The sequence below is a fragment of the Sylvia atricapilla genome, chromosome 3 (assembly GCF_009819655.1).
Source record: "Sylvia atricapilla isolate bSylAtr1 chromosome 3, bSylAtr1.pri, whole genome shotgun sequence".
Classification (NCBI taxonomy): domain Eukaryota; kingdom Metazoa; phylum Chordata; class Aves; order Passeriformes; family Sylviidae; genus Sylvia; species Sylvia atricapilla.
Window position 1 is genome coordinate 112512795 of NC_089142.1, and position 26280 is coordinate 112539074.

Here is a 26280-nt window from a genome sequence, read left to right on the forward strand (position 1 = left end):
TCTTTCATGGTCATAATAGATGTTTAAGATAAATCAGAGGAAGAAAACATTGAATTAACTGTCCAGGTATGAAAGGATATAGTGGGGGCTTTCTTTTTATTTTAACTATTTTTACCACCTTGGCTTCTATTGTCATCCATGTCGTCACCCTGCCCACAACTTTTACCATTTAGTATGTCATAACCACTGCTTTAAAAAAGAATCAAAAGGATATGTTAAACACCAAAGATTTAAGTTTAAATCATGGAAAATGAGGATGAACACATTGATACAGGCTTGCAATTTTAATTTTTAAAAGGCCCCTGTGGTGGGACTAGCTGTAGATGGCATCATGCTAATGCAAATGGAAAATAGGTTTAAAAAAAAAAAAACAAAACAAAAACCAAACCCACTTTAAATAAGTATGAATTCACACCATACACGTATATACTTAATAAATTTCTACGTTAGCTCTGTTTAAACTATAAATCAAGTCTATATTACTAAAAGTTCAGTATGTGAAACATGAACCCGATCAAAGCATTTTATAAATACAAGCTTCTTTTTAATATTGCAACATACTTCACTACTTAACATACTGAAAAACAAGTTCTACATTTTAAATTCTGCTGTAATAGTTCTATCTGCCAATTAAGACTACAAATGGAAAAATACTTGCTAATCTTTAACATTTTGAAAATGCAAATATATTTATTTTTTTGAAAAGAAACAATCTTGTTTATCCTACTGGTGCTTCTTTAGACATTTGAAGACACTACACTAACAAAATACAAACTTTGTAGTAAGCTTACAACATGTACTTCTCAGAGCAAAAAATAAAAAAAAAAAATCTGTTTTGTATTTATGAAGGAACATCCATTTATTATAAAACAAGATAAAAGATATTAGAATTAAGTTGAAACAAGGCAACATTAGAACAATGACTTTAGAGCTCTGTGAATGAAGTGTAGTTTTTAACTTGCAGATCCAGGTGAAGGTAGCTCTGAACATGCTGTCCCCTTCTCTATAAATGGGATGAAGTGGAGAAGCAAAGCTTCAGGGTGTAAGGGTTGGAGCCATCTGTGGGGAGACAACACAGAACACACGTGGGCACAGCTCTCCTGCTGCCCCACCTGCCATAACCTGCCAAGGGCACACTCACACCTCCACTGGCCTCTGCCTTTTGCACACTGAAACAGAAAGCTTTTCTGCTGCTACCAGTTCTCCAAACTGAGCTAAAGCTGAAATTGTCAACAGTGTATTATCCACAGTATCTGCAAAAGTATCCTGCCCCGAAGATCCATCATTATGAAGGTGGAACAAAGGTGTGGAGGAATAGAAAAGATTTAAACTGTTAACACTTCACAGACAGACAAACTCCTAACAGTCAGGAGGAGGTAGTTTAAAATAATATTAGACACTGGCCTGGATTCAAAATTATGTCTGGGAACACCTGGAAAATTTCCACTTAATCCAGTAAACTGTCTTAATTGTTCAGTGCAGATCTGGCCTATTGTGTACTTGTTTAGCAGGTGAACTCACCCCACTCTATCCTTGCTACTTTGGAGCTAAATTCAGCTTGGTTTCACAATTTCTGGTTTCAAAGGGAAGGTGCTACAGTAGCAGTGAATTGGGAGCTCTGTGCTGAGTGACTTGAAGACTCCTCTGTTCAAGACACTGCAGATTTCTTTATATTTATTGTGGAAGAGTCATAGAAGTGTTTGGTTGGAAGGGATTGGACCATCCAGTTCCAACCTCCTGCCATGGGCAGGGATGGCACACACTATCCCAAGCTGCTCAGAGGCCCATCCAGCCTGGCCTGGAGCACTGCCAGGGATCCAGGGGCATCCACAGCTTCTCTGGGCACCCTGTGCCAGGGCCTCACCATCCTCACAGTCATGAACATCTTCCAGCATCTAAAACCTAAATCTCTCTTTGTTTAAAACCCTTACCCTTTGTCCTATCACTATTTGCCCATGTCAAAAGTCACTCTCCCTCTTTTTTATAGGCCTATTTTTAAAGTCCTGAAAGGCTACCACCTTAAGGTCCTCCTGGAGCCTTCTCCAAGCTGAACAACCCCAGCTCTCTCTCTCAGCCTTTCCTAGAGAGTTGCTCCAGCTCTCTGATCATTGTCATGGCCACCAGAACCCTCAACTCCTTCTCACAGAAAAGAAATTCCAGCAGTAAGATCACAAAAAATTACTTACTTGGGACTCTTATCTGGTAGTGATTAAGTACAGTGAGAGCTTCCACTGCATCTGTCTTACATTCCCATTCCAACAGACCAGACAGTGTTTTGGCAGAAGCTGTCAAATGAGAAATAAAAATGGGAAGGAGGGGATCAGTAATGTTTCCTGACAGTGCATACTCACATCAAAACTGCATCCAAGTAACTTCCCAAACAGGTCAGATTTTACTTACGTTTTGGGTCAAACACTTTGTATTTAATAAAGCTGAGAACTTCATGATCCTCACACAACTGTCACAAAAATAAAATAAGAGGTAAAACTCCAACAAAAGTGCATATAAACAAATTAGCAAAAATTCCAAGTTCCTGGAAGAGACACACAAAAAGGAAGATTCTGACTTTTTAGGAGAGTTAGCAAGAATTTACGGCAAATCATTTAAAAAATATGATTAGATTGGTAATTCTTTAGAATAACATTCTGTAGTATGTAAATCAAGGCTTCTGTATTTGTGATGTCACTGCAATCTCCAAAAACCTATTTAAATAATTACAAGTTCTACTTTTTGACATTCCTGCTCCAGTACAGCAGCTCTGAAGTTGTACATATCAGGACACCACTTGGGAACCAGAGTTCACTTTCAGACAGAGTTGAAAAAATATATTTTATTTAACTGAAAAAGAACTCACTGAACTGTCAGCAAGCTTACCACTGCCTCCACTTAAAGAGGCCCAGTATTGCATGTTTGAAGCATCCAGAGTTCATTTAGGACACAGCTGTGCCAAGAGTCCCGGGTGCATGCTTGTCTCCATTCCAAAACATCCTAGCTGTCATTACAGGGAGCCAGTAAATCCTCTGTGAGTTGTAGTCCTAACCTTCATGTATTTGGCTTTGTCTTTTCTCCAACTGCCCCTCCACATTAAACTCCTCAAATTTATTTTCAAGATTTTGTTTGTCACATTTAAAAAATATAAATAAATAAAATTGAGACAGTAACTCCAGGATTGAACATACCCATAAAAATGCATTTTAAGGAACAGGTCTCTTCCAGTGGCTCTGCTATAACCCTCCCAGCAGCACCATGAAAAGCAAGGGCAGAGCCCAGAGATGAATGTCAGTCCCTCCAAGTGCTTACCTTGACAAATGTTTCTTCAGTCACACACAGGGGAACATTGTAATAATGCAGCACACACGAGGGTGGCTGGATGATGTTCTTGGATGCCTGGCCAGCACTGGTGAAACGATTGTTCTTACTCATGGCAAAATCCTTGTAACTACTCGTGCCATCCTCCAGTTCAAATATCTGGCTTGGAACTACTGAGTGCTGCTTGGAAACACTGCAATTTAAGGATAAAGTTTCTTAAATAATTAAGGCTATCATACTTTGCAGATTATTATTTTACAGATTATTATCTAACTAGAAAAGAGCTGGTGTTTCTTTGTAAGAATTTGAAATAAATACAGTAAGAACAGGATGGATTGGATTTGACACCATCCTTAAAACAATGCAGAAAGAATGGGTAAGACACATTTGGGAATACAGTTTATTAGTGGCCAATCCATGTAATGACAATATAATGTGCTTTATGACTGTAAATAAATAAAATTATAATAAATCTTAGAGTGGTTGGGGTTGAAAGGGACCTTAAAGAGACCTTCCAACACCCCTGCCATGGGCAGGACCAGCTTCTACTAGGGCAGGTTGCTCAACACTTCCAGGGATGGGGCATCCTCAGCTTCTCTAGGCACCCTGTGCCAGTGCCTCAGCACCCTCACAGGAAAGAATTTCTTCCTAATATCTAACCTTAACTCACCCTCCTTCAGCTGAGAGCCAAAATAAACAGTCACAAATTGGAAATCATAACTCCAACAATGATAACAGAGTCATGTGATATTGTCCCTTTGAAACCTCATTCCATCTGCCCACTGGTGGACTATCAATCTGATAAAACATATTTACCAGACATTGAGTCTCTTTCCAAATAACTTGACATTATTGAGATGTGTGACTGCTCTTTCTACAGCGTATTCATCACCCATTTCAACCAGTGCTGTGCCCGGAATAGTCTTCATAAATTTCACCTAAGACAGATAAGGTGAAAAAAAATTACGCTGCAACAAACAGCTCAACCAACAGTTTAATAAAATATTAGGATATATTTTTAGACAATCTCAGAGAGGCTTTTCCTAAAGCGTTTTGAAGAATTATAGTAGTTTCCAAGTTTCTAATGATGCCTTACCTTCTCAATGTTTCCATACAAGCAGAAGAGGTTGAATACCCTTGAACAGTTCATCTTGAGCTGATGCAAGCCACTAACCATGACAACTGACCCAGAAGGGTTTCCACCGTGCATGTAAGAGGAGGAGGCCTGGGGCAGTGGGTAAGCAACAAGCTCTGGAGTGTCCCGAGATCCCATTCGGTACCGGCTGGGCAAGGGCAACAAGGGACCATGGGAGCCTAAGGAGATGAGAGACCACAGTTTATGTTGTTGGGAACCATTTTCACTGCTTTGTCATGCATCAAAGCCCACACACATCATGCATATTTAAAGGAGGGGTAGAAGGTCAAAGCAATTGCTGCAAAAAGATATATTCTGGTAATTACAAAAATCATCTTCCCTGCAGCATGAAAAATATTTGAACATAAATGCATCAGAAGAAATAATTAAAATCAACATTCAGAAGTGTTCCCATTTAGTTACAGAGCTACGTGACACCAAGAGTGAATATTACAAAGTGGGGAAAACAAACCAAAAGGAGACAGAGGTCAGGAGATGACACAGCTCCCAGAGACGTGAGATTGTCAGAAGCCTGCCTTTCTACAAAATGCTCATTTGGAAGAAACAGGAACACTTAAACCCCCACCCTAATGCAAAATGAACTGGTCCTATTTTCCACTGTAGATGAAGTGACAAGTTTCACTGAAATAGGCAATTTCTCTTTTTTTTTCTTTTACTGATGAGACACTACTAGTAAGCAATACCTCTGTTCATAGAAAATGTCAGTATTACAGACCAAGAGGAGGATCCCTGTTTTTCTGAGACAAAAATAATGTGAAATTCACATAAGCTAAGTATAAAAGGACCCTTTTGTTTGTTTTTTTTTCCCAGCAAAAAGCAGTAATGACAGGGAAACACTGGTATAGGAGGAGATAGACACATTACTTATGGTAGAAGGATGTATCAGAAGAATGAAAAAAGAACACCACTGAATCAAGGTGGGACTTGGAAATTCTGGAGATTAGAAGAACCTTTGGAAGGAGTAGATAGGATGTCAAACTACACTGTAAAGTATCATAGATACCTTTGCAAAGAAAGAGGCAAGACCAATCACATTGCACCTGGCAGCTTTATAGAAAGAGGAAATAACTAGAAAAGTCCCATGTGAGTGGGGACTTTAGCACATGAAAGTGACAGCAGGCCTTGCCTTACAGAGAGTACTGGTAACAAACAGAGCACTGATCCCAACACATCGTTCCTCTACAGTCACACAGCTGTGCCTTTTCTGAATCAGCTACATTAGAAGTGCAAATGCCAACAATTCATAGCTCTGCATGCAAAAACTTCTGAGCTCTCTGTTGTACCAAACCACTGATCATGCTATATTGCCATTTGCTACAAGGAAACTGCTTTCCCAATGCAGATATCATTTCCTACCATTGCCAGGGTGATGGCAAGAAAGGAAACTCTTCCAAGGAATGAACCTGTAGAGCTGGAAGCTTTGGGTGACAGGAAGAGGTGAGGCAACGAGTGCACATGGACTTCACTGAACCAGCAGTGTTTCAGAAGGCAGACTGACAGCACTGCAGGTGAACTGCTCATGCCGAAGCATTGATTAAATATTTACAATTCCACAGAGCATGAAAGAAATCACAAGCAGCTGTCATCCCACGTTACTTACCATAGCCATCGTGTCTGAAGGATGAGGGGTGCTCTCCCAGAATAGCTTGTCTCTGCCGGCCCTTCCCTCTGTCTGATGTGGGAAGGGAAAAAAAGCAGTTTAGTATGCACAACCAGGCACTTGACTTCTCCAGTTAAGACACAAAGCTTCTAGTTAAGAAGTGAAAAAGTAATTTGAGTCCTTGTTAATTTTATAAACAATTTCTCATTCACTCTGTGTCTAAAAACACAAGCTGGAGCCCTGGGACACTGAAATTAAAAGACTGCCATTGGTATTGGTATAACAAATTGCACTTAAGTTGATTGGGGGCAGTGGCCAATGAGGAGATGCAGACATTTAAAGTTTATGGAGATACCCAATAGTTCTCCTAAACAGACACCACACATTAGTATAGAAAACACCATACAGCAGGATTTACCCATGTGTCTCTTAAAACAAATTTGAAATGCAGTACTTTTGAAAGACAGTACCTGAATCATAATATTAGCTTCAACAGCAACACATTTTCAAAGTGGGCTTCTTTCAAGAAGTTTCAGCATAAGCCAACAACAACCTGTATTACATGGTTTCATAATCAGTAAACAGAGAGCATTACATATGTGTACATAATATATTTACAGAACACCTACTGATTTCTGGGCGTGCTGAAAGGATTGTACATTGTGGCATTATCAGCAGCACACAACAGTTCAACTGAGGGAAAGCAGCACTGAGTAATGCACTGAAACAACAGTCAATCCTTTAAGAAAACCCAGTTCTCTAGGATATAAAGTTAAGCAAGGGATCTACATTAATGGAAGGAAGCAGTGCCTCACAGTAAAAGCTGTATTTTCCAATTAGATCCACACTGCATGACAAAAAAACCTCTAAACTTCCAGATTTCTTTGTGGTAAGCAACGTTCTCTTCTTACAGTTGAAAAGATGGGGCAAGGCATTTATCAGTTTACAACGATTCTCAGGATATTTAAGTATGACTGCTGAAAATAGTAACTCCAGCCCAATGCAGCTGGAAGTATTTTCCCCAAAAAACAGGAACTATTTGATTACACAACAGTGGTAGATGAAAACACATGTGGCTCTTTCTGCTCAGGATTTTGAGACCAATTTCCAAGTTAGGAATTTACTTTGGCAGTAAAATCTGAAGAGAGAGCAGCCCTGAATACTTTCAAATAGATAGAAAGATTACTGTTGACAAGTTTCCTTTTCCATTCCCTTTTCAGGCTCCAGTTCTTGGCTCTAGAAAGCAAATGAGCAGTCAGGTCAAGTATTTTGAGCACTTAAACTGTATGCAGTAATCATCTTTCAGAAAAATCAGTTCTGTAATTCCAATCCGTGGAACTAAACACTTTGAAACTGTCCACAGTAAAATACAGTCGAGAATCACATTCTTCAAATAAAGAATTCTGTGAGAAAACTTTGAAAAATATTTCCTCCTTTGTGGTGGTGCAAGTCTCTCCTTGCCCCATGCTTGTTCCTTCCTTGAACAAAGCCCCTGGATTGTGCCAGTACAAATACTTGTGTAAACAAGCACTGAAACACGAGAATTGACCTGTGTTAAAAATAATTCTGAAAGGAAAGTTTTCTTACAATCTTGTTTAAGCTTGGGTTCCTTGATTTTTAGTTTTTACATCAGGTCCTTGAGTCACTGAGCAAACTGGTATAACCCCAAAAGAAATGCTCCAAACTACAGTTTGAAACTTCTGGCTAAAGGCAAGCAGAATACTAAGTCAGGTGGGTTTATTCCACTCATCTAATGTAGTATGAGTTCATAGCAGGCACTCATTAGGAAGTTTACTTTAGTGGAGAAAGACTATGGGCAATTTATTACCATAAAGAACCAAAAACAGTTCTTAAAAAAAAATCATTAGTAAAATGCATTTCCTTTCTAACATTATAAGGGCAGGTGTGAAATTCTGAAAGGATTTATTGGCATATTCTGTCCTTGGAATGAAATTCCTTTGGGATAAGATCTTTGCTGCAGTGAGAGCCCTAAAGGTGAGGTCACACTACGTTCAAAACCCAAATAATGCTGTTGCAAGAGTGAGCTGAACGACAAATGCATAAACTCTTTCAAAGAAAACCCCAACTCCTGGATTACTTTATGGGCAAAACTGCTCTAGATGCCTGTTTTCTCAAGTGCATTTCACCGTTCATTTCACAATTTATATTCCCATTGTCCACAGAAATTGACGTGGACCATAGTAAATGAAAAACCAGGCTACATACAGTATGAATATACATTATATATATATATATATATATATATATATATATATATACACACATACATATATATATAACGTACAAGTCGAATTTTTTCCTCTTGTGTGCTCTTGGGTGCTTATGTATAGAGAATAGAAACAGTATCACAAGCAAAACAAAAGAGTAGAGTTCTTGAAAAGAGCAAGCCACACCTATCCCAAGTTTTTCATTTTCCACTGTTTACTCAAGTCTGGGGAAGTTTTAGTTCATACAGTCATACCTATCTGCAGGCCAATTATATAATGCAATTAGATGCACAGTGTTACAAGTCAGCCTCCAAACACTGGAATGATCGAAAGATACAAGGGTGAAATAAACCCTTTCCATTTTTCAAATTCAAACCTTTCGATTTTTTCCTTGTCCTTGAGTTTCTTCAGAATCCCTTTTCTTTGATTCAAGAATTTGAGAAAAAAATTTTAATCCCAATGCAAATAATCATAATCTACAAGCTGCAACCAATACTGTAGCTCCCTTGTTAACTTTTTACAAGAACTTCATTTTGCAAAGCCAAGCCCTAAGTTTTTAGTTGTACAGCAGTTTCACAAGCCCAGTGTCTCTGCAGAATTACTCTGAAAGTGCAAATCCCTTGAGAGAGCCAAAGCCCTGGTTCTCATGTAGCCTTTGATAAGCAGATACTCTATTTTGGTCACATTGTCTTCACTTTTCTAACTTTACATTGAACACGTTATTGTACATAGGTTACTGAACACTGCACTTAATAGTTACAGATTTTTGGTTATCTTTAAATAAACACTTTACAGGAGTTAGGCTAGACAGCAGTTGGACTGTACATATATAATCATAGTTTCCACTGACATGAGTTCAGCTCTGAGAATTTTTACAGCTGAGTACTTAAGAGACAGTATGCCTGTACCAATTGTGAATCTCCCTATTTTATTACTTAAGTATAGCTGAGGGGCCTTATTGGTATTGCATTGCTCAGTTCCAGCTATCTGCATAAAAGGATTGAATTTCCCTGCTACTAAACAATATTTACACCGTTAAATCTGAATGCAACTCTCACATACAGTAATAAAAAGATTACAACATCAATGATATCAACAAGAGGTTCTTAATTTTGGAGTCTTAATTTTGACTTTTCAGTGATAATTTTAAGGGAAGTAAGACCAGCATACATACAAACTTGAACAGAATGGGTACAGTCTATCATGTTATTCATCCCACACAAATCTGAAGTACTGAAAATGTCCTCCTTTAAAAACTTGTGGTGGTGATGCATGCAGTATGCAGACAAGGTGAACTGCAAGTCTGAGGTTTTTCAGAGGGTTTTTTTTGTTTGTTTGGGGTTTTGTTTTTGCTGATGCCGATGTGGTGCATGATGAAGTGTAGAGTCAGCCTGCTGAAGTCCTCTATCCTTCTTAATGCCTTGTCCAACATAGGGGAAAAGAGTCCTTTCGAAGGAGAAGCAGTGTGCAAGTTTGTAGCTTATAAGGAATAGTCTGTGCCAGGTTTCCTCTCCTCCAAAGAGAGAGAGCTGCTTGGAGAAATGCAAGTCCTTGAGAACTGCGCAGGTGCTTGGAGGTGTGGGCTCCTTGCAGCACTAAGTGCTCAAGCACACGGCAGTAGGGGGCACTAGGGCTCGGGGTAAATTCCCTGCCGGGCACAGCCTCCAGCAGCGCTGGCCTGCTGGGGCACGGCTGCCACACGGCCTGACACGTGGGAAGGGCTGGCACGGCATTAGCACACTCAAACAGCTACAGGGAGAATGGATCAGAACCTACCTCGGCGGCCCAGATATGGCTTAGTGTAGTCCCAACTATCGTTGTCATTCCTAATGACATTAAGTCGAGTTGGCTGTTCAAACAAAGTAAAAGTGAGAGAGGTTAAGCCTTGATCCTAGGTAATTTTTTTTTTTTTGAGTAAAATTAGAAGAGAAGGTCCAAGCATTACCCTTGCATATTCAATTTTTAATGTGCAGCATCCTGCATAGATATCTGCTCCATTGAGTGCAGCCTTCGCCTTCTGGGCACAAAACACTGATTCAAACATACACATCATGTTAAGGAGCTTTTTCCCCAGGTGTCTCATTCATGTCCCTTTTACCTTATGGGGCTTTACTTTTGTAGCCTGCAGGTATTTCACTATTGTATACACTACAAGAATTGCACACAGACTTGACTTTACAGCAAAAAGAACTAAGTGTACACCCTTTTTACTCATTAGCCAAAAGCCCCCATATAACTAAAAGAGAGACTTCAAGTGAACAAATACTCATCTTGCCTCCAAAAAATACAACAGGCAGATGCATGTACCAGGCTCCAACACCTCAGTTATTTCATATGCTCCCCATACTCCAAGGTTAGTTCTGTGATTAGCAAAAAATGTGCCTGAGCCTTGGCACATCACAACCCATGATCTCACCCACACTCAATGATGTATGGTGTCACAAAGGCTGAACTTGGCAGAACAGACCTTTTGCACCATGTCTTGGTATCATGGTGACATTTTAGAAAAAGTCCAAACCAACAGGATGTGCCTTGGTTTTACCACATTCCTGCACCTTTTTCCAAAGCAGGTTCACTGTGGAGCTTTCAAATCAGGAAAGTTAAGTTTCCCAGACCTGTAAGAAACTGACACTGGCCAGAATTGCAGAAGTAAGGGGTACTTCAAGTAGCATTTTAATTTGAGTAAATGTTTGAACTTTTCAGATGAGGCTTGTCCTGAAGCTCACTTTCCTTGCTGCTGCATTACTTCACTCACATTTGTGAGTTTTCTTTCAACTGCTGGCTGGTTTCATTTTCAATAAAAGGCATGTTACAGAATTTAATTCAAAGGACATAAGGATGGTAGTTTCTGAGGTGTGTGCAGGACCCTCACCACAACTTCCCTAATCTCTCACAAGATGAAGAATAACCCCCAACTGTGCAAGTCACCTGCTCCTGGCAATTCCATTTATGACAATACACACAGTAAGTCAAATTATTGTCTGTTAGGACACACAGTTGAAGTTTTCTACATAGGTAAACAGCAATTAGTTTGATTTAATAGAAGTTAGGTAGTTCCCTTTGCCTGGAAAATCATCAATGCAGCCATCACATCAGTAGCATCTGAAATCACAAAATAATGCCAAATAATTTGGCAAATCTTGTCCAGATAACAGTTAAAAAATTGATGTTAATAAAGCTTTAAGAGGGCTGTCAGAGTTTCATAAATTAAGACCTAACCATATCAGACTTTGGACTTCATAAACCACAGCCAACACACAACAATTCTGAACATTCAGCCCAAGAACAACTGAAGGCTGCAAACAGAGGAAACAGTGGGATAATGGAGCAGGAAATTTCTTCAACACCTGATGCCCAAGAATCAAGGCCAAGGACGCCTAAGTTGGCCTTTGCTTTATAAAGTCAGAATAGTAAGACAAGCTGTACATAGTGGGACTATTTTAGAAGAGTCTGAAGAAGGCAAACTGCACCCTGCACCCCTGCAATCCCTTACCCATTTCTTGAGTTTCAACACAAGCAGAAGCCATGAAACTTTTGTGTATAAGGGGCTGTCAAATCTATGATATAATTCGTGTCTGCAATTACTAGGCCTGAGGGACTATAAACATGGTTATCTGCCATGCTGACAATGCCATTTGCCTACAAAGATGAAACGTCTGAGTACTACTTTGTCTTACAGACATACCAAAATTAGAAGTTTCTTACTTTCTTACACAGAAAGTAAGAAATAATTTGGTCTCAGAATCACATGGTATTTTTCTGATATTGGCAAGTTAAACCCATTTGGAGTCAAGAACCTACAGCAAAAAAGAAAAAAAAAAAAAAAAGCACACACAAAAAGGATATTCAACCATGGCTTGTATTCCATTTCTCTTGAATATAACAATGCGCTGAACTTTCCCAACAGGGTTGCACACAGTGTACAAAACATCCTAAGGAAGAAGAAGAAAAAAATTTTAGTCAGATGTGAAATTCCAATTCCTTTAGGTCTACAGAACATTTTCTTGCAGGGACATTTAAAACCCTATCAGTGTCTTTAGCCTAAAGTAAAGCTTTACAACCGTTTACTCCAGTTATTCAGACTTGCCACCTAAAACTGGTTGCAATTTTTCATCTATTTTTTTCTCCCTGTAGTTCAAATGTAAGAAGGATATTGAAGAGGAAGAAGTAGTATTAGGCTTTTTTTTTTTTTTTTTTTTTTTTTTTTTTTTTTTTTTTTTTAAGGGGAGGAATGTTTGGTTGATTTTTATTTTCTTTTATTGAGGGTTTTTTTTTTAAATAATGCAGACTTTGCCTAAGGCATTCTTAAATTAACTAGGTTTTAACCCACTGAATGACTGCAAAATTTGTCTTTTCCTCCTCACATTTTTAGCTGTTATGGGCACCGCTGCTGTCCCCAGTTGCTGTGACTGTGCTGCCTTCAGTGAGCTCTGCTGCTTGCCAGTAATTCTGGAGATCTGCCTGCTTCTAGCACTCATTTGTATACGCTAAAGCAACAGCTGGGGGCAGTGGGAAGGAAGAGGTTTGGTGGGGTTTCTTTGTTTTTCCAAGGGAGCTGCTGTGCCAGAGGCTTCATCCTCAGAATTCCCAGGGAACTCTCCTAGCCCAGATCCAGCCTTCTGCTCCCACTTCCTTCAGCATCCACCTTCAACTCAGCGGCTCACACATGGCAAATAGAAAATGCATGAATGAAGCAGCTCCCAAAATTTGTATTACAGTCATGTGCAAAGAATGCTTTAATTCAGTCACTGGATTTGTTCACACAGCTCAGAGCAGGTTTGTTTTTAAACACTAAAAAGCAACTCATAATATGGCATGACTTTCTCTAAAGAAAATTGACAGGAGAAAGAAAATTCATCACTCACTGATGAAGCAACAGACAAAAAGCTATTGATACAAGACAGGGAAGCACAAAGCATGGTGTGGAACTAACTATTTGATGGAATTTCAGGAATACCAAGTTGTAGCAAATTTGCTCTCATAATATACAGCACATTAAAGAAAAATTAATGCTTGTATTAAGTCACTTGGTTCCACACACCCCAAACACTTAGATTGATCCATACCATCCTACATCCCTAAGAACAAGTGATTCATACTTGTATCATAGTACATAATTTTCATTTTTTTCCTGAAATATTTCTGTGCAATTTAACATCTACTATAAAACCTCCTATAAAAATATAAGCATTTAATGCATGATGAAACATAAATTCTTAAAAACCAAAAAACCCCTGTATCTTAAAAAAACACGTACACATGCCATTAATAAATGGCAATAAATTAGGATGCAAATGTATAAATGGTATGACTTGAAATACTAAAAAGGAAAACATGTAGGCCCAAGTAAAAGTGAGGAAGATTCCATCAAACTGGGGTTGATGATCAGAAAATAAAGGTTTCACCTCTCCACAAAGGAAATACTTAAGAAGGACTGCAATAAAATAACCCTTTCTTACTGGAAAAAATTACTTGCTCTTTAAACATACACCAGTCAGAGCCTAAAGGCTCAATAAGAGTCTTGATGTTGTGGCAACACATTTGGAAATACTCCAGAAGCATGCAGCAACTTAAACATTTCAAAATCCTCACTTCCGACATCTTCAAATGTATTGCAAAACATCTGTGCAAGACTGAATCACCTTTATTTAAGAACATAGCTACGAGAAGATACAAAAAAAAAGAAAGAAAAGAAGACAATAAACAAAAGCTTACCACTGTAATTGGGTAGAGAGGGTTCTGAATGGACAGGAGGAGAACTTTATTCCCACCGGAGGGGTCATCAGTGTTCCCTGGGCGGGTGATCCTCTTGCTGGTGGAGTAGTTGAAGAAGGCCTGCTGCCCAGCAATGTACACGGGCTCATCTGCTGCAAAGGTCACACACTTCTTTGCACTCTCCACGGTCTCAAACTCCACCAGGGCCTGGCGCTTGAAGGGCATCATCATCACATAGCTGGGGAGGGAAGAGCACACTGAGGGCTCCTGCTCAGCCAGCTCCCAGCATGGCCATGTTTCACAGCTTTGTTTCCAGACAATTCCCAACAAAGACATACCATATGGTTCCAAACTTCTCCAGGGCTTCCACGAGATCTGCTTCCACCACAGATTCACACAGCCCTCGGACGTGCACGACAGGAGAAACAGAGACTTTGTGATGACTTCCCCCGGCATCCTAGCAACAAAATGACATTTTAAAATCCAACACAGAGCAAGGAGCACTCCTGTCATTAACTAAAATTAAACACTTGGTAGACACTACACTGGGTCCAGAAGCAGCCATCTAAATGCACAATGTAAGCAAGTGTTAAATAATTTAACTTTTCTTTCCAAAGGGATCGCCAAGTTCAGTTGCTGAAGTATACTTAAAATAAAAAGCTTTTCAGATTTAATTAATCTGTTTGCACACACAGGATTTTTCTTGTATTAAAAAAAACCCAGCCATTTAACACTGACTGAATTGCAAGAGGTCTTACACACACCCTATTCATTAGGAGCATAAAAAAAAATTAGGACATGTCCAACAGCTAAAATATTTCTGACACTCTGCTTGCTGATGCCAGTATGTTTTTGAGAAAGGCTGGGAGAATAAAAAAGCAAGAACAAATGAAGGCCATCTGTAAACTGAATGCAAATTGAGTATTTTTCCAATGCTTCACAATACAAGAAAATGCCAGCTCTAGATTATGGTTGAAGTAAACCCAACCTCCCTTCTAATTCTGAACACACGTTTTTAAAAACTCACAATTTCTGTACATATGGAGCTCTTTTCACCCCAAGGCTGACTACTATTAATGGATCCAGACATCCAACATTAGCACACAGAATTCCCACCATAAATATTTTTCAGAGCTACTTTCAGACAGGCTCAATTCCGTGCAGCTGAAGAATTTGGGTTGCAATCAGCTCATCTTTCCATGAAAACCTTGAAGTAAGGCTGAAATTTACCTTAAATATTCCAGGATACTGAGGGTAAAAAAAAAAAAAAAACCCAACCAACCAAACAAAAAAACCCCGAATGTAAGCCAATAATGAGAGATTATAAAAAAAAAAGATTAGATATAATAAAGGGCACACTAAAATACACTGCAAATACGCAGCCCTCAAATTCCATATTTGTAACAGCAGTGTGAAGTTGATGTATTCAAATTTAGTGACTGCATCAATGTGTTCCATCTAAAAGATCAAGTCTTCTTGTTTTTCCGCTTTTCCTTAAACAGCAGCACAATGTCTTCTGGAACTTGAGAGAGATTCTCATTTGTAGCACAAAGGAGCATTGAGCTCAAATAATTAAGTAACCACAATGATTGCTGCTACTGTTAGACATTCCTTTCCTCTCTGTCCATTTGAACTACAGATGCCAGGAAAAAACAGATTCCAGATAACTACAAACTGAGTCCTGTGTGCTTAACCCCTGCGTTCCAGGTACAGTTCTCACTAAACAATTACAGAGTTGTTTTCTTTAAATCAAGGATCTGACCATTCTGTTTGAATCAAAAGCCAGCACTTCAGGCTCTCCTCAGACGTCAGAACAATCTGCTGTGTAATATTTTAAGCTTACCTTACATTTTATTTGTTTGCAGTATGAAAGCATTTTAAGTAGAAGCACACTTCCTTGCCTAAGAACCCTGGCGATGCTGGGAAAACACCAGCGGTGATATTTGCTTGAGTTACCTTGTATCCTGAATCAATCAGCTCGGCTGTATGGCAGGAGCAGTGATCAAAGCAGTCACCAAAGGTTCATGCTTCGAACTGCAAATGCTTAGGTAATAGCAGAAGGAACACAACTACAGAGAGATATTTTATTTTCAGCTGATATGTTCTTAACCCACATACACACTTTTCAAAGCTGAGAAAAGCACCTGAGGAAGTCTTGATGAGAAAACAATACCACTTTTTCCGGCAAACACTATTACTCTAAGATGTGGAGATAAAAGGCAACTTTATTTACAGTCTACTGAACAACCAAAACCAATTATGTCAATTTTTCATTTTCCTGCATACTTGCTACTATATTAAGATCCCAGTTAGTACCAGGGGGATGCATTTCCTTTTAGGTTTCTTTAATACACTCAAGAAATCACATCTAGTATTATTTCTGGCTAATCATATGGTGAATACAACCAATGATTTGCTTATTGAAGCAGACTCACCACAAGGAATAGTTATTAGCAACCTGGTACTTGCCGATATCTCCATAAATCACATCAAGCTTTTCAGAGAATGGGTACTCAGAAGAGTATTTCACTCTCCCTCCCCTTCCCAGCTCAAACTTTTAGTTTAGTTTCATGTTTCTTTGTTATGCACATCCCTTTATATTTTTATCTCCTAGCAGGTTTTAGTAGATACAAATCTTTCTAATAGTGCAAATTCTCTCAAAATACAGGCTTTTACACTTGCATCTTCAAATTCATTATCCATGAGTTACATAGACATGTATAGGTGTCTGCACTTCTGCAGAATATCACCAAGTAGAAATTTTGCCTTCTGTTGTCGTTAAAGCAACGTTTGGCTCTCCAATCCCAATTTCGTTCTCCCAAAACATCACACAGAAGGCATTCTTTATTCTTTTAGCAAGGCTTAGCAGGAGATTTAGAAAGAACCAAGAACTGCCATTATAGTAACCTGCACAGAAGCTTGAGAAGAAAGGAATAAAAAACGCCAAAAAACTCCCCCAAAACAAACAACAGAAAAACAACCCACCCACCCCCTCAAAAAACCCCAAACATAAATGAGTGACATCTCAGTCACTGCCATGAACTTAAGGACTTACTACAGAGAATTTCAGCGCCACTTTTATACACATAAAACCTCTGAGGTGGCCAAACCAGAGGGTCTCTGCTTCACTCCAAAGAGTTTCTAGGCAGCAGCAGCGAAGAGCAGCACAAGAACCAAGCACAAATCAGTCCTGAGCCAGGAATGCTCAACATTCACAGAGAACATGGGGTGGTGAAAGATGGGGCATGTGCCACAGGTATATGTTTGGTTGCAAAAAAGTCTTCACAAAGGGCAAGCACACATGTTATTTTCAAATAAGTTTTCAGCCACAAAGCTGCAGTATCAAGCAAATCTAGAATGACCCTGGATTTCCTCTAGAAGGAGAAATAAAACCAGCAGACCACATGAAAAATCAAACATGTCTGCAGAGTGTAAAGTGTTCAGCTAAGGTCAGGACATCCACAGCTCATCCAACTGCTGCTGGAATTCCTCCCCAGAGATGAACAAGGGAGGAGTTTGACCAAGATCTCACAGCTATGTATCCTGAAAACTCCATGTGCTGCACTTGGCACATGGACAAAGGTTACATCTAAACATCTGCTCACACACTCACTAACAACCACCAGGATTTCTGTGCCTACAAAGGAGCCTTTCAGTAACTCAGCTCCCATGAGAGCACAAAAGCCCCATGCAAAACTCCAACACCACACTTGCACTCCACCAAGGACCAAAGCCAGGAGAACAGAGTAGCCAATGTTACTGCTGTACCATTTATATATATATATTTATATTATATTATGTATTATATATTATATATTTTTATATATTATATTTTATATTATATATATATTTATCTATAGGGGGCTTGAAAGCTCAATAATGATTTTTTTTGCAGAATCATTATGCAGGACAGAAAATGCAGGTAATTTAAATAGACAATGGAACAGACCTCTTGCTCAAATAACAAGGACAGAAAAGGTTTCCCTCAAGAAAGAAACCAGGAGCATAAAAATGCTTACCCTGAAACAAAGCTGAGGCACAAAGGGAAGCAATGACATATCCAAGTAGATGACTTCACACACCTAAGACTGCAACAGAAGCAGCTTCAAAGAATGGCTGTGGCGTTTTAACATCCATTTTTTGGTGACCTACATATCTCTAGACAACATTTGAAAGGTATCAATGGTTTCTTGCCAACTAAATTACACTTTGCCATTTCAAAAAGGAAGAAAGTCATCATGGGCTGTAGGACGATGCTTGTCTTGCTCATCAACTCCAGATTAGAATTTTCTCACCAACTGCTTGCACAAAAATGTGTCCTTTATCCTGAGTTGCAAGGAGAGCTGCTTTCCATTTAGGATGCAGGAAGTTTCAACAGAGTGGCTGAGGAGCTGCAGGATCACATCCCTGTTTTACCTTGCAGCAGCTGACAGCTCTGTTTGTGTATTTAGACACCACATCTCACTTCCCCAACGGTAAGAACAGGGGTAAACAGATCTTCCTGACTTCACAAGAATGCTCAGAATAGGGATGGCAGAGACAGTGAGGGAAGTGAGTGCTACAGGTTGTATAAATATGACATTAATCCATAAAACTGACATTTGTGGGAGGGAAAGGGGATGGAGCTGAAAGGCCCTCAAAATTCCCTTAAACACAGCTGAGCCCACATTATCCCAGTTCCTGACCCTCCACTACACTGCAATTCTGATTCCTCAGACAGGGCTTCACCACCACTCAACGCTGCTTCTGTAAAGGTCATTCTTCCAAATCACACTCTTTTCTACAGGAACACATCCTGCTCCTGCCCTGGCAGCATCCTGGTCAGCTCCTGGCTCCTCAGCCTGGAGGTGAGCCATGAAGGAGAGGGCAGACCTCTGGATTAGGAGAAGTGTCCACACAAGTGGGAAACAGAGGAAAATAAAGGGCAAAGTAAGTGTTGGATTCTCTCTGGATCTCGCACAGAGATTTCTAGGCACCCTTTTCAAAAAATCAAACCAAAACCAATCCTGCAACAATGAAAGACACCAACCAAACAGAAAAGAAAGAGGCATGAAGGGCTTCTTCAGCCAAAGGCAACAATCCCAGAAGAGGAAACTGCCACAATAATAAATAGAGCCCAGGAGGGTAACCCCACCAACCTGCTAGAGGAGTTCCTAGCACAAAAAAGCTTCTATACAAGGGCATGTAATCCATATAAATGTACAGTTCACTGGTATGCCAGGGCATATGTGAGGGAAAAATAAATTAAAAAAACAAAGCAAACCAAAAACTGAACAAATCATAAGGGCTGCCAGACGCCTGTCACTCTTTACCCTGACCAGCCACACCTCATCATCATTTCATCATCATTTCCCATTTCTCCTCTTAATTCCCCATTCACTGTAGTTCCTCCTTCTTATTTTTCTGCTCTCTTCTGAGCAATCCAGGACACTTACACTTCTTCCCTCCTCTCAGCCTACCTTCATCTTGTATGTCTGAACCACATACACCTTTTATAAGCTGAGAACATTTCCCTGCAGAGGAACAAGTAATATACATCACAGAACAAGTAAGTTTCCTGCACATTTTTGTACTTGCTAGAGAAAAAACCCATGAAAATTCACATTAACTAGCTCTACTTGAAAGAAGTTGGCATTTTGCTATCAAAAGCTTCACACAAAATTACTAACAAAAGCACTCAGTCATTCACTTTTTATATCTCCACTTGATGTTACAATTTATGCTTAAGAAACCAGTTTGATCTCCGGAACCAGGACAACTTCTGCCTCTCCAACAGTGAATCTGTGAATACAGTTTTGCCAATAAATTGTCAGTGACACTGCCACTGACACAACCAGCTGCCAAAAACTCCTCATGTTCTCGACTTGCTACACCTTTGTTTCAGTTTCTTTACTCACAAGCCTCAGCACATGCCACACTTGAGATCCAAAAGGTGAAGTTACAAACCCCATGCTCTCATTATCATGAAGGGTAAACTTGGATAAACTGAGACATCATGAAGACGCCCTGAGCCAAAGCTCAGACAGAAGGAAAAAGAGAAAAAACTAGTTGATTTCCTACAAGTACTGCAGGAAAGAGGAAAGGCAAAAGCTCCTTCTACTTCTAACACTCGCTGCACAGTGTTCAGCTCTCCTACATGACAGACTTTCCAGATAACTTCAGCAAGAACAAGGATTTCTTTCAGCACTGGCCTTTAAGACAGAGCACATTACTAAGTCTTGACTGCAACAGAGACGATGCTCTGTCACAAGAAGCTTGAGAGTTAAAACAGTTCTCTCTGGAAGTTAATTTTGTTACAGTTTATCAAAAAACTTCTGTAATAATGTGCTGGTTTGGGCTGCTGTAAATTTAATTTTCTCCACAGCAGTATGGGCTATATTTTGGATACGTGCCTCGAAGCAGTGGTGATAGTAGAGGTTTTCCTTCCTGCTGAGCAAGAATCGAGGCTTTTTCTGCTTCTCCTGCAGCTCCACATGTGAGCACAGCCGAGACAGTGACCCCAAGTGACCTAAGGGACATCCCAGACCCTATGAAATCCTGCTCAACATATAAAGTGGGGGAAGAAGGGAGAGCAGGATTTCCCTCACTTGTACCCTTTTGATTCCCTCCCCCATCAGCCCAGGCAGGAGTCCGCTGTGCAGTGCTTGGTTGCAGGAGAGGGTTAAACCACGACAATAAATTTAGCAGGCCACTTCTCTATCAATAGATTTAACTGATGGAGAAATGGTGACAGCAAATGCTCCCTCATTAACTCGTCCCAGTGATAAGCAAGTTCATTTTAACAAATCACAAAGCAGGTATTACAAATTTCCAGCTTTGACATTAAATCGATGTTTTCTTGATTTGGCTTATTCAAGTAAGAAACAGAAAGAGCCGTCAAGGAGAAAAATGGCTGTAATCAGATGGACAAACAGTTAGATAAGGAATCAAACGGTAGACAGAAAAGTCTCGTTAGCTCAAATTTATGAGTCAAGGACTACCTCGATACTTGGATGGAAATTCACGAGGAAAAGATACACAGGAAAAAAAAATAAAAAATAACAATAAAAAAAAAGCTAACCATCGTGCTCATAGCAGTGTGAGGGAGGGAGAGAGTAGAATTAGAAATGAACTTTGAAGGGAGGCAATGGTTTCCGATCACCCGATCGCCGTACGGTGCCAGACACAAAGGTATAGCGGAGGATGAAAGGAACTCTCGGCCGCGGTTCCAGCCTGCGCCGCCACCCCCCGCTCGCTGTTTCTATAGTTACGCTCAGCAACAGGGCCGGCACAAAACTTGCAATGGCGATACCCCGAACGGCAGCAGCTGCCGGCCGAACAGCGGCAATCCCGGAGCTTCCCAGCCCACATCCCTCACACCCATCCGTCCCTCGGGCTGAGGCTCAGCCCGTGCCCGCGGGCGGCGAGGAAGGAGCGCACGCCCGGGAGCGCGGAGCCGGCGCGGAGCCCCCGCCATTCCCACCCCGCCGGAAGCGCCTCCATGCCTGGGAAGCGGACGGAGGGCCCCGACCCCGGGCAGGCCCGGCGGCCGCGGGAAGCAGCCCGCCCCGCCCGGAGCGCGGCCCCGCTGCCCGGGGAGCGGCGCCGGGGGCGACCGCGGCCTCGGCCGGGGAGGGGCGGGGCGGGCCGGGCCCCCTCCCCCCGCCGGCAGCCTGAGGGGAGCCGCCCCCCGCCCGCCGGCCCCGCGGCCCTCACCCCGCCCGAGAAGCCGCCGCCGCCGCGGGACGCCGGGGGCTTGTCCCGCCGGCCCTCGCTCTCCTCCGCGCCGCTGTACTCGATCTCGCCTTCCTCGGCGGCGGCGCTGGGCTTCAGCCGCTTGGCCTGGCTCTCGTAGGCGCCGTCTTCCTCCTCCTCCTCCTCTTCCTCCTCGTACCGCTCTCCGGACGACGGCGACGACATGTCCACGGGAGGGAAGGGGCAGCCGGCGAGGGAGACGACGCGGGAGCGGGGACGGAGCCGGCGGCGGCACCGAGCCCGAGCGATGCTCTGCGTCCCGGCCCCCGCACACGGCCCGCCCCGCGCCGGCACACGGCCCCGCCCCGCCGCCCGCCGCCCGCGCCGCGATTGGCTCCGCGCCGAGGAGGGAACGGGCGCGCCGCTACCATGGGTCAGTGCGCGTGTCCATCACAAAAAGGCGCGGTTCTATTGGACAGCGGGCGCGCCCGTCACCGCGCTGTGGGGCCGCCTCGGCCCCGCCCCCCGCCGCCGTGCCTCAGGGCTCGGTGTAGGGAAGGCGGCGGGAGACGCGCTGAGGGTCCTCCAGCGCCCGCCCTGCGCCCCCGGCCTTTTCCTTGGCGATCACCGCTCCGGCCGTCACGGCTGCCATTGTCTCCTTGCTAGAGCCGCCGGCTGATGCGGCAGCGGGGGACGCGGACCCCGGCGCGGCCGGTGTGTGTCGGCTGCGGGGGCCACGGCAGCCGTGAGTTACCGAGGTCCCAGAGGCCTCGGTGAGCCCTGAGAGCGCTCCTCACTACCCACACCTGGCCCTCGGCCCCAAGCAAGAAGTTGGTGCTGGTTCACGGGGGCGGATGGGGTCCGGTGTCCAGCGGGTAATAAGCTGCCCTCGGCGTGGTCCCTGCGAGCCGGGGGAGCAGACACCTGTGTGGACAGGACAGCTGGCCCTGTACTGCACGCAGGTCTGTCTGCTGGCAAATGGCGGCCTGGGCTCGTTCCTTCTTCAGGCGATGTTGGTGCAGAGGGCTAGGGGAGCCCGTGCCTGTCTGCACAGAATCGTAGAACCATGGAGCAGCCCAGGCTGGAAGGGAGCTGGAAAGATCATTGTTCCAACTTCTGTGGGAGGGAGCCCGGATGAGATAATCGAGCACCCTGTCCAGTGGCAGCTTGGAAACCTCCCCTGACAGAGACTCTGCCATCACATCCCCGTGTTTCAGTCGTTGGTTGTTCTCACCATAAGAAAATCTATGTTGTGCCTTGTCTTCTCCATGTGGTCCTTTGTGAGGAGAGCCTCCACCCTTCTTTGTAGCGCTCTGGCATATTGAGATTAGCCCCCTGCCTCCAAGCCCTCTGTCCTCCAGGGAGATAGGGTGTAACTCCTTCAGTCTTTCCTCACCACCCCGTTTAGTGGTATCAAAGCTGGGTGAAGGTGCTTTCAAATCCATCACCCAAATCCTTATGCAGCTGGACCGTGGAGCCCAGTGGCAGTCTCAGGGAGACCCCACTTGCGACAGGCTGTCAGCTTGAGTTAAAAACATTGATTATGACCCTCTGAGAGCAGCCTGCTGGCCAGTTCTCTACCCATCTTTCAAAAACCACCTAACCAGTCTGTGTCTTGCCACTCAGTCCAGGAGAAGGCTGCGAGTGGCTTACAGGACTTTCCAGCTGAATTCATTTATGTGGCTGCCAAACCCAGAGGGGTGTGGAGTGGAACCCTGCTGGAAGTAGATCAATGGAGAAGGGGTATAGGATTGCTTTTTCAGTTGAGCAGCCAAATAAGAGGGAGGGAAATAATTCAGAAGACAGCCAATATAAATATTATTTTCTTCTTCCTTTGCTGTGTGTGGGGGGAAAAACTCAACCCCCCCCACTTGTATCAGTCTGTTGTTCAGTCTGAAATGGTGCTTGTAAGGTTTCTAAGCCAGAAAAGAAAGCAAATGGTGTGTTGTTGACTCGTTTTCAGTTATCCTGAAAAACAGTGATAAAGGCACTCCTCCAAGAAGTGGGAGGAGGTTCAGTTTCCCATTCTGCCTGGCAAGATCTCTCAGATAGCTCATCTCATCATCTCCTCTTCGAGCCCATACCTCCAATTTAACTCAGCGTGCGGTGTTTCTCACCTTCTTGTTTTCTCTTTGGTCTTTGTTTTTTAGTTTGTGTTTTCCTTTCCGTATTTCTTATACATGTACCTATTTTTGACAGTAAGACCCTTGCAACTCTGAGAGCACACATCTTTGTGGTTGAAAGAGTCGAGGATGAACATGCCATCTGTGAACACGAAGCTTTCTTTTCTTGGCACTTCTTGCCAAACACACCACTGAAATTTCTGCTGTGGACAAAAACACTTACGTGCCAGATGACATTTCTAGTAAATTGGTTTTGTGTGATAGGGCTCTGGGATTTTAGCAGACAGTTCCACCAAAACACTGCAAAAAAACCCAGCCTGAGAAATCACAGAATGTACCAGAGTCAGAAAATGGTATTGGAACACTGCAATAATCAGATTTTCTTTAATAATTAAATTCTCTTCCCTGCATGTTCTTAGAACCGCTTGTCTGAAAATGAGGAAATGGCACACTGTTTGACCAAATCCTGATTTACTCAGTGTTCCCTGAAACAGAACGTTTCACCCTGCTCCTGTGCAGCATATGGGCTCCAGTGTCACTGGGCAGCAGACCCTGCTGACTTAGTACCATATTTAATTATCCAGCTATGGAGACGTTAATAAGGTACTTTAAATATTTAAGTTGCAACATTGATGCTTCCACCCTGAGCTGCTGTGAGCAGCCTTGGAGCAGACATTCCCTCTGTCTGTGCACAGCAAAGGAGGGAAGGAATATGGAAATACACCCCAATTATGTAAGTTTGAAACTGAGCATCTGACTCAGCAGAAGGATTTCACTGTCATTTGCTTGTCAGACCTGCTTCATTTGTATAAAAAGAGAGAGACAAGAAAGGTGCCAGAACTGCCTGAAATAGATCTTTTCATACAATTTTTATCACCTGGAGCTGATAAACAGAAATCATGGTTTCAGTCCACTACCCTCCAATAAGAATAACAATTAGTTTTATTTGCTTACCACCACATTTGCAGTCAAGTACAACCACATAATTGCAGAAAGAGGAGAACAATGACATGAAAAAGTTCCCCAAATCTGGTAAAAATTTAAATCACATGATTATGTTCATAGTTTGGAAGAACGTGTTGTTACTAGGACATTCTTGTCTCCTCTTCCTTTTGTTCCCTTTCTTACATCCTTTACTGTAATTTAAATTTCATTATTAGTTCACCGTGGCAGGGAATGTGTCTTACAATGCTCAAGCATTACACTTGCCGGGGTTTTGTTCCTTCTTTGGAATTCAGTCTCCGCGGTTTGAGAAAGTAGTGCACTGATCACCCTCTTGTTGGAAGGTGACACCACCTCGGTGCAAAGGGGTGGTGAAAACACAAGCATACCTGGACAAACCGAACTAGATTTTTTTTTCTCAGTTTTTATTATTTTGGTTTCAATTTGTCCGTGCTCTCCTCTAGGCTGGACAGTACTTACTGCTCCTTGCCACTTGGTACTCTGCATCAGACTTCAGATAACTCTGAGTTTAATTCTCTAAGTAAACTTGGTGTGGTGAGTACTTCTGGAAGAAAATTCCTTTGATTGCTACTGGAAAAGATGATTTTTACATGCTCCCATGCCAGGGGAAACCCAACTGCAGTCAGTCCAAGTACACGATCCATAAATTCCCAAAACCAGAACTGAGTGCCAAATAAAATTGCATTATCTGTGGAATCAGGTAGTAAGCATTCTAAACGGTCCCTAAAAAAGCGCCTGGCTGGAACCTGTCTGGCCAAAAGCCGTGTGCACATCGCTCCTGTGCCCCCGCAGCGCAGCAGGCAGCTGCTCACCTCGCGTGGCAGCGCTGCGCTCTGCCTGAGGCCATGGAAAACACTCCGAAGGAAACGAGGCAGCTTTACCAGCGGGAGGAAGAGCAGAGGAGCTGAGAGGGAGGAAAGCAAAGCCTGAGCCCCTCTTTGCTACCTGGGCACAGCCTCAGTACACCCAGGGGGGCTGAGGCCCCACGAGAAAATGAATCAGTGGCTGTAAAATAAAAATCCTTATCACAGCAAATGAGGCATGAGGGGACCAAATCTGCTTTTGCAACTTTCATCTTGGCATTTCCCATCATGTATATTTTTGACTTGGCATGCTTTGTTCTTTTGCTTTGTTATATACCGGGGGTGTGGTTACCCTCTGTTAAAAGGATAAAAAAGCAACCCGAGGGGTCACCCTGCGGGATTTTTCAGTTGTAAATGCAGCAGACAAGAGCCGCGACACTTGTTTGCGCTGGTGCAGCCTGAGCAAAGATACAAGTGGCAGTGTCACAGCTTTTCCCCAGGTATGGGCCCCTCGGTGGGGGGTGGTGGTTTTTTCACCTTTGTGGTTTCTTTGGTTACCGGCATTCCTGCTGGGACGGACGCTGTAACCAGTCTAGTCAGTACTTCCTCTCTCTGGTTCATACCGCTTTCCTCTGCATAGACACTAGGCACCATTTGCTGCCCAGAACCCTGCAACAACACTTCCCCATCCCCATGCGAGGATGGCTTT

At 42.6% G+C, this 26280-nt stretch overlaps 1 protein-coding gene across 2 annotated transcripts; it reads right to left on the bottom strand.

Annotated features, from left to right (window-relative positions):
- Window positions 1-269: 269 nt before the first annotated feature.
- Window positions 270-22021, bottom strand: HNRNPLL (heterogeneous nuclear ribonucleoprotein L like). Of its 2 annotated transcripts, none has more exons than XM_066316671.1 (13): window positions 21704-22021; window positions 14347-14465; window positions 14009-14246; window positions 12140-12225; window positions 10239-10335; window positions 10070-10142; window positions 6066-6137; window positions 4406-4623; window positions 4126-4247; window positions 3301-3502; window positions 2401-2458; window positions 2187-2285; window positions 270-1059 (listed from the first exon to the last, which is right to left on the bottom strand). In XM_066316671.1, the coding sequence occupies exons 1-13, from the start codon at window positions 21905-21907 to the stop codon at window positions 1004-1006; spliced, it is 1644 nt and encodes a 547-aa protein (XP_066172768.1). In that variant the 5' UTR covers window positions 21908-22021; the 3' UTR covers window positions 270-1003. The 2 variants fall into 2 exon arrangements, with proteins under 2 accessions (XP_066172768.1, XP_066172769.1); XM_066316672.1 differs by having other exon boundaries at window positions 10239-10324; window positions 12129-12225.
- Between the last annotated feature and the right edge of the window lie 4259 nt (window positions 22022-26280).

Excerpts from the sequence above, each read along its gene's own strand:
- HNRNPLL (XM_066316671.1), bottom strand. The coding sequence starts at position 21,907 with ATGTCGTCGCCGTCGTCCGGAGAGCGGTACGAGGAGGAAGAGGAGGAG. Across the intron at positions 6,138-10,069 it reads GCCATATCTGGGCCGCCGAG|ACAGAGGGAAGGGCCGGCAG; the intron begins GTAGGTTCTGAT and ends TTCCCACATCAG. Across the intron at positions 2,286-2,400 it reads CAAAGTGTTTGACCCAAAAC|CTTCTGCCAAAACACTGTCT; the intron begins GTAAGTAAAATC and ends CTCATTTGACAG.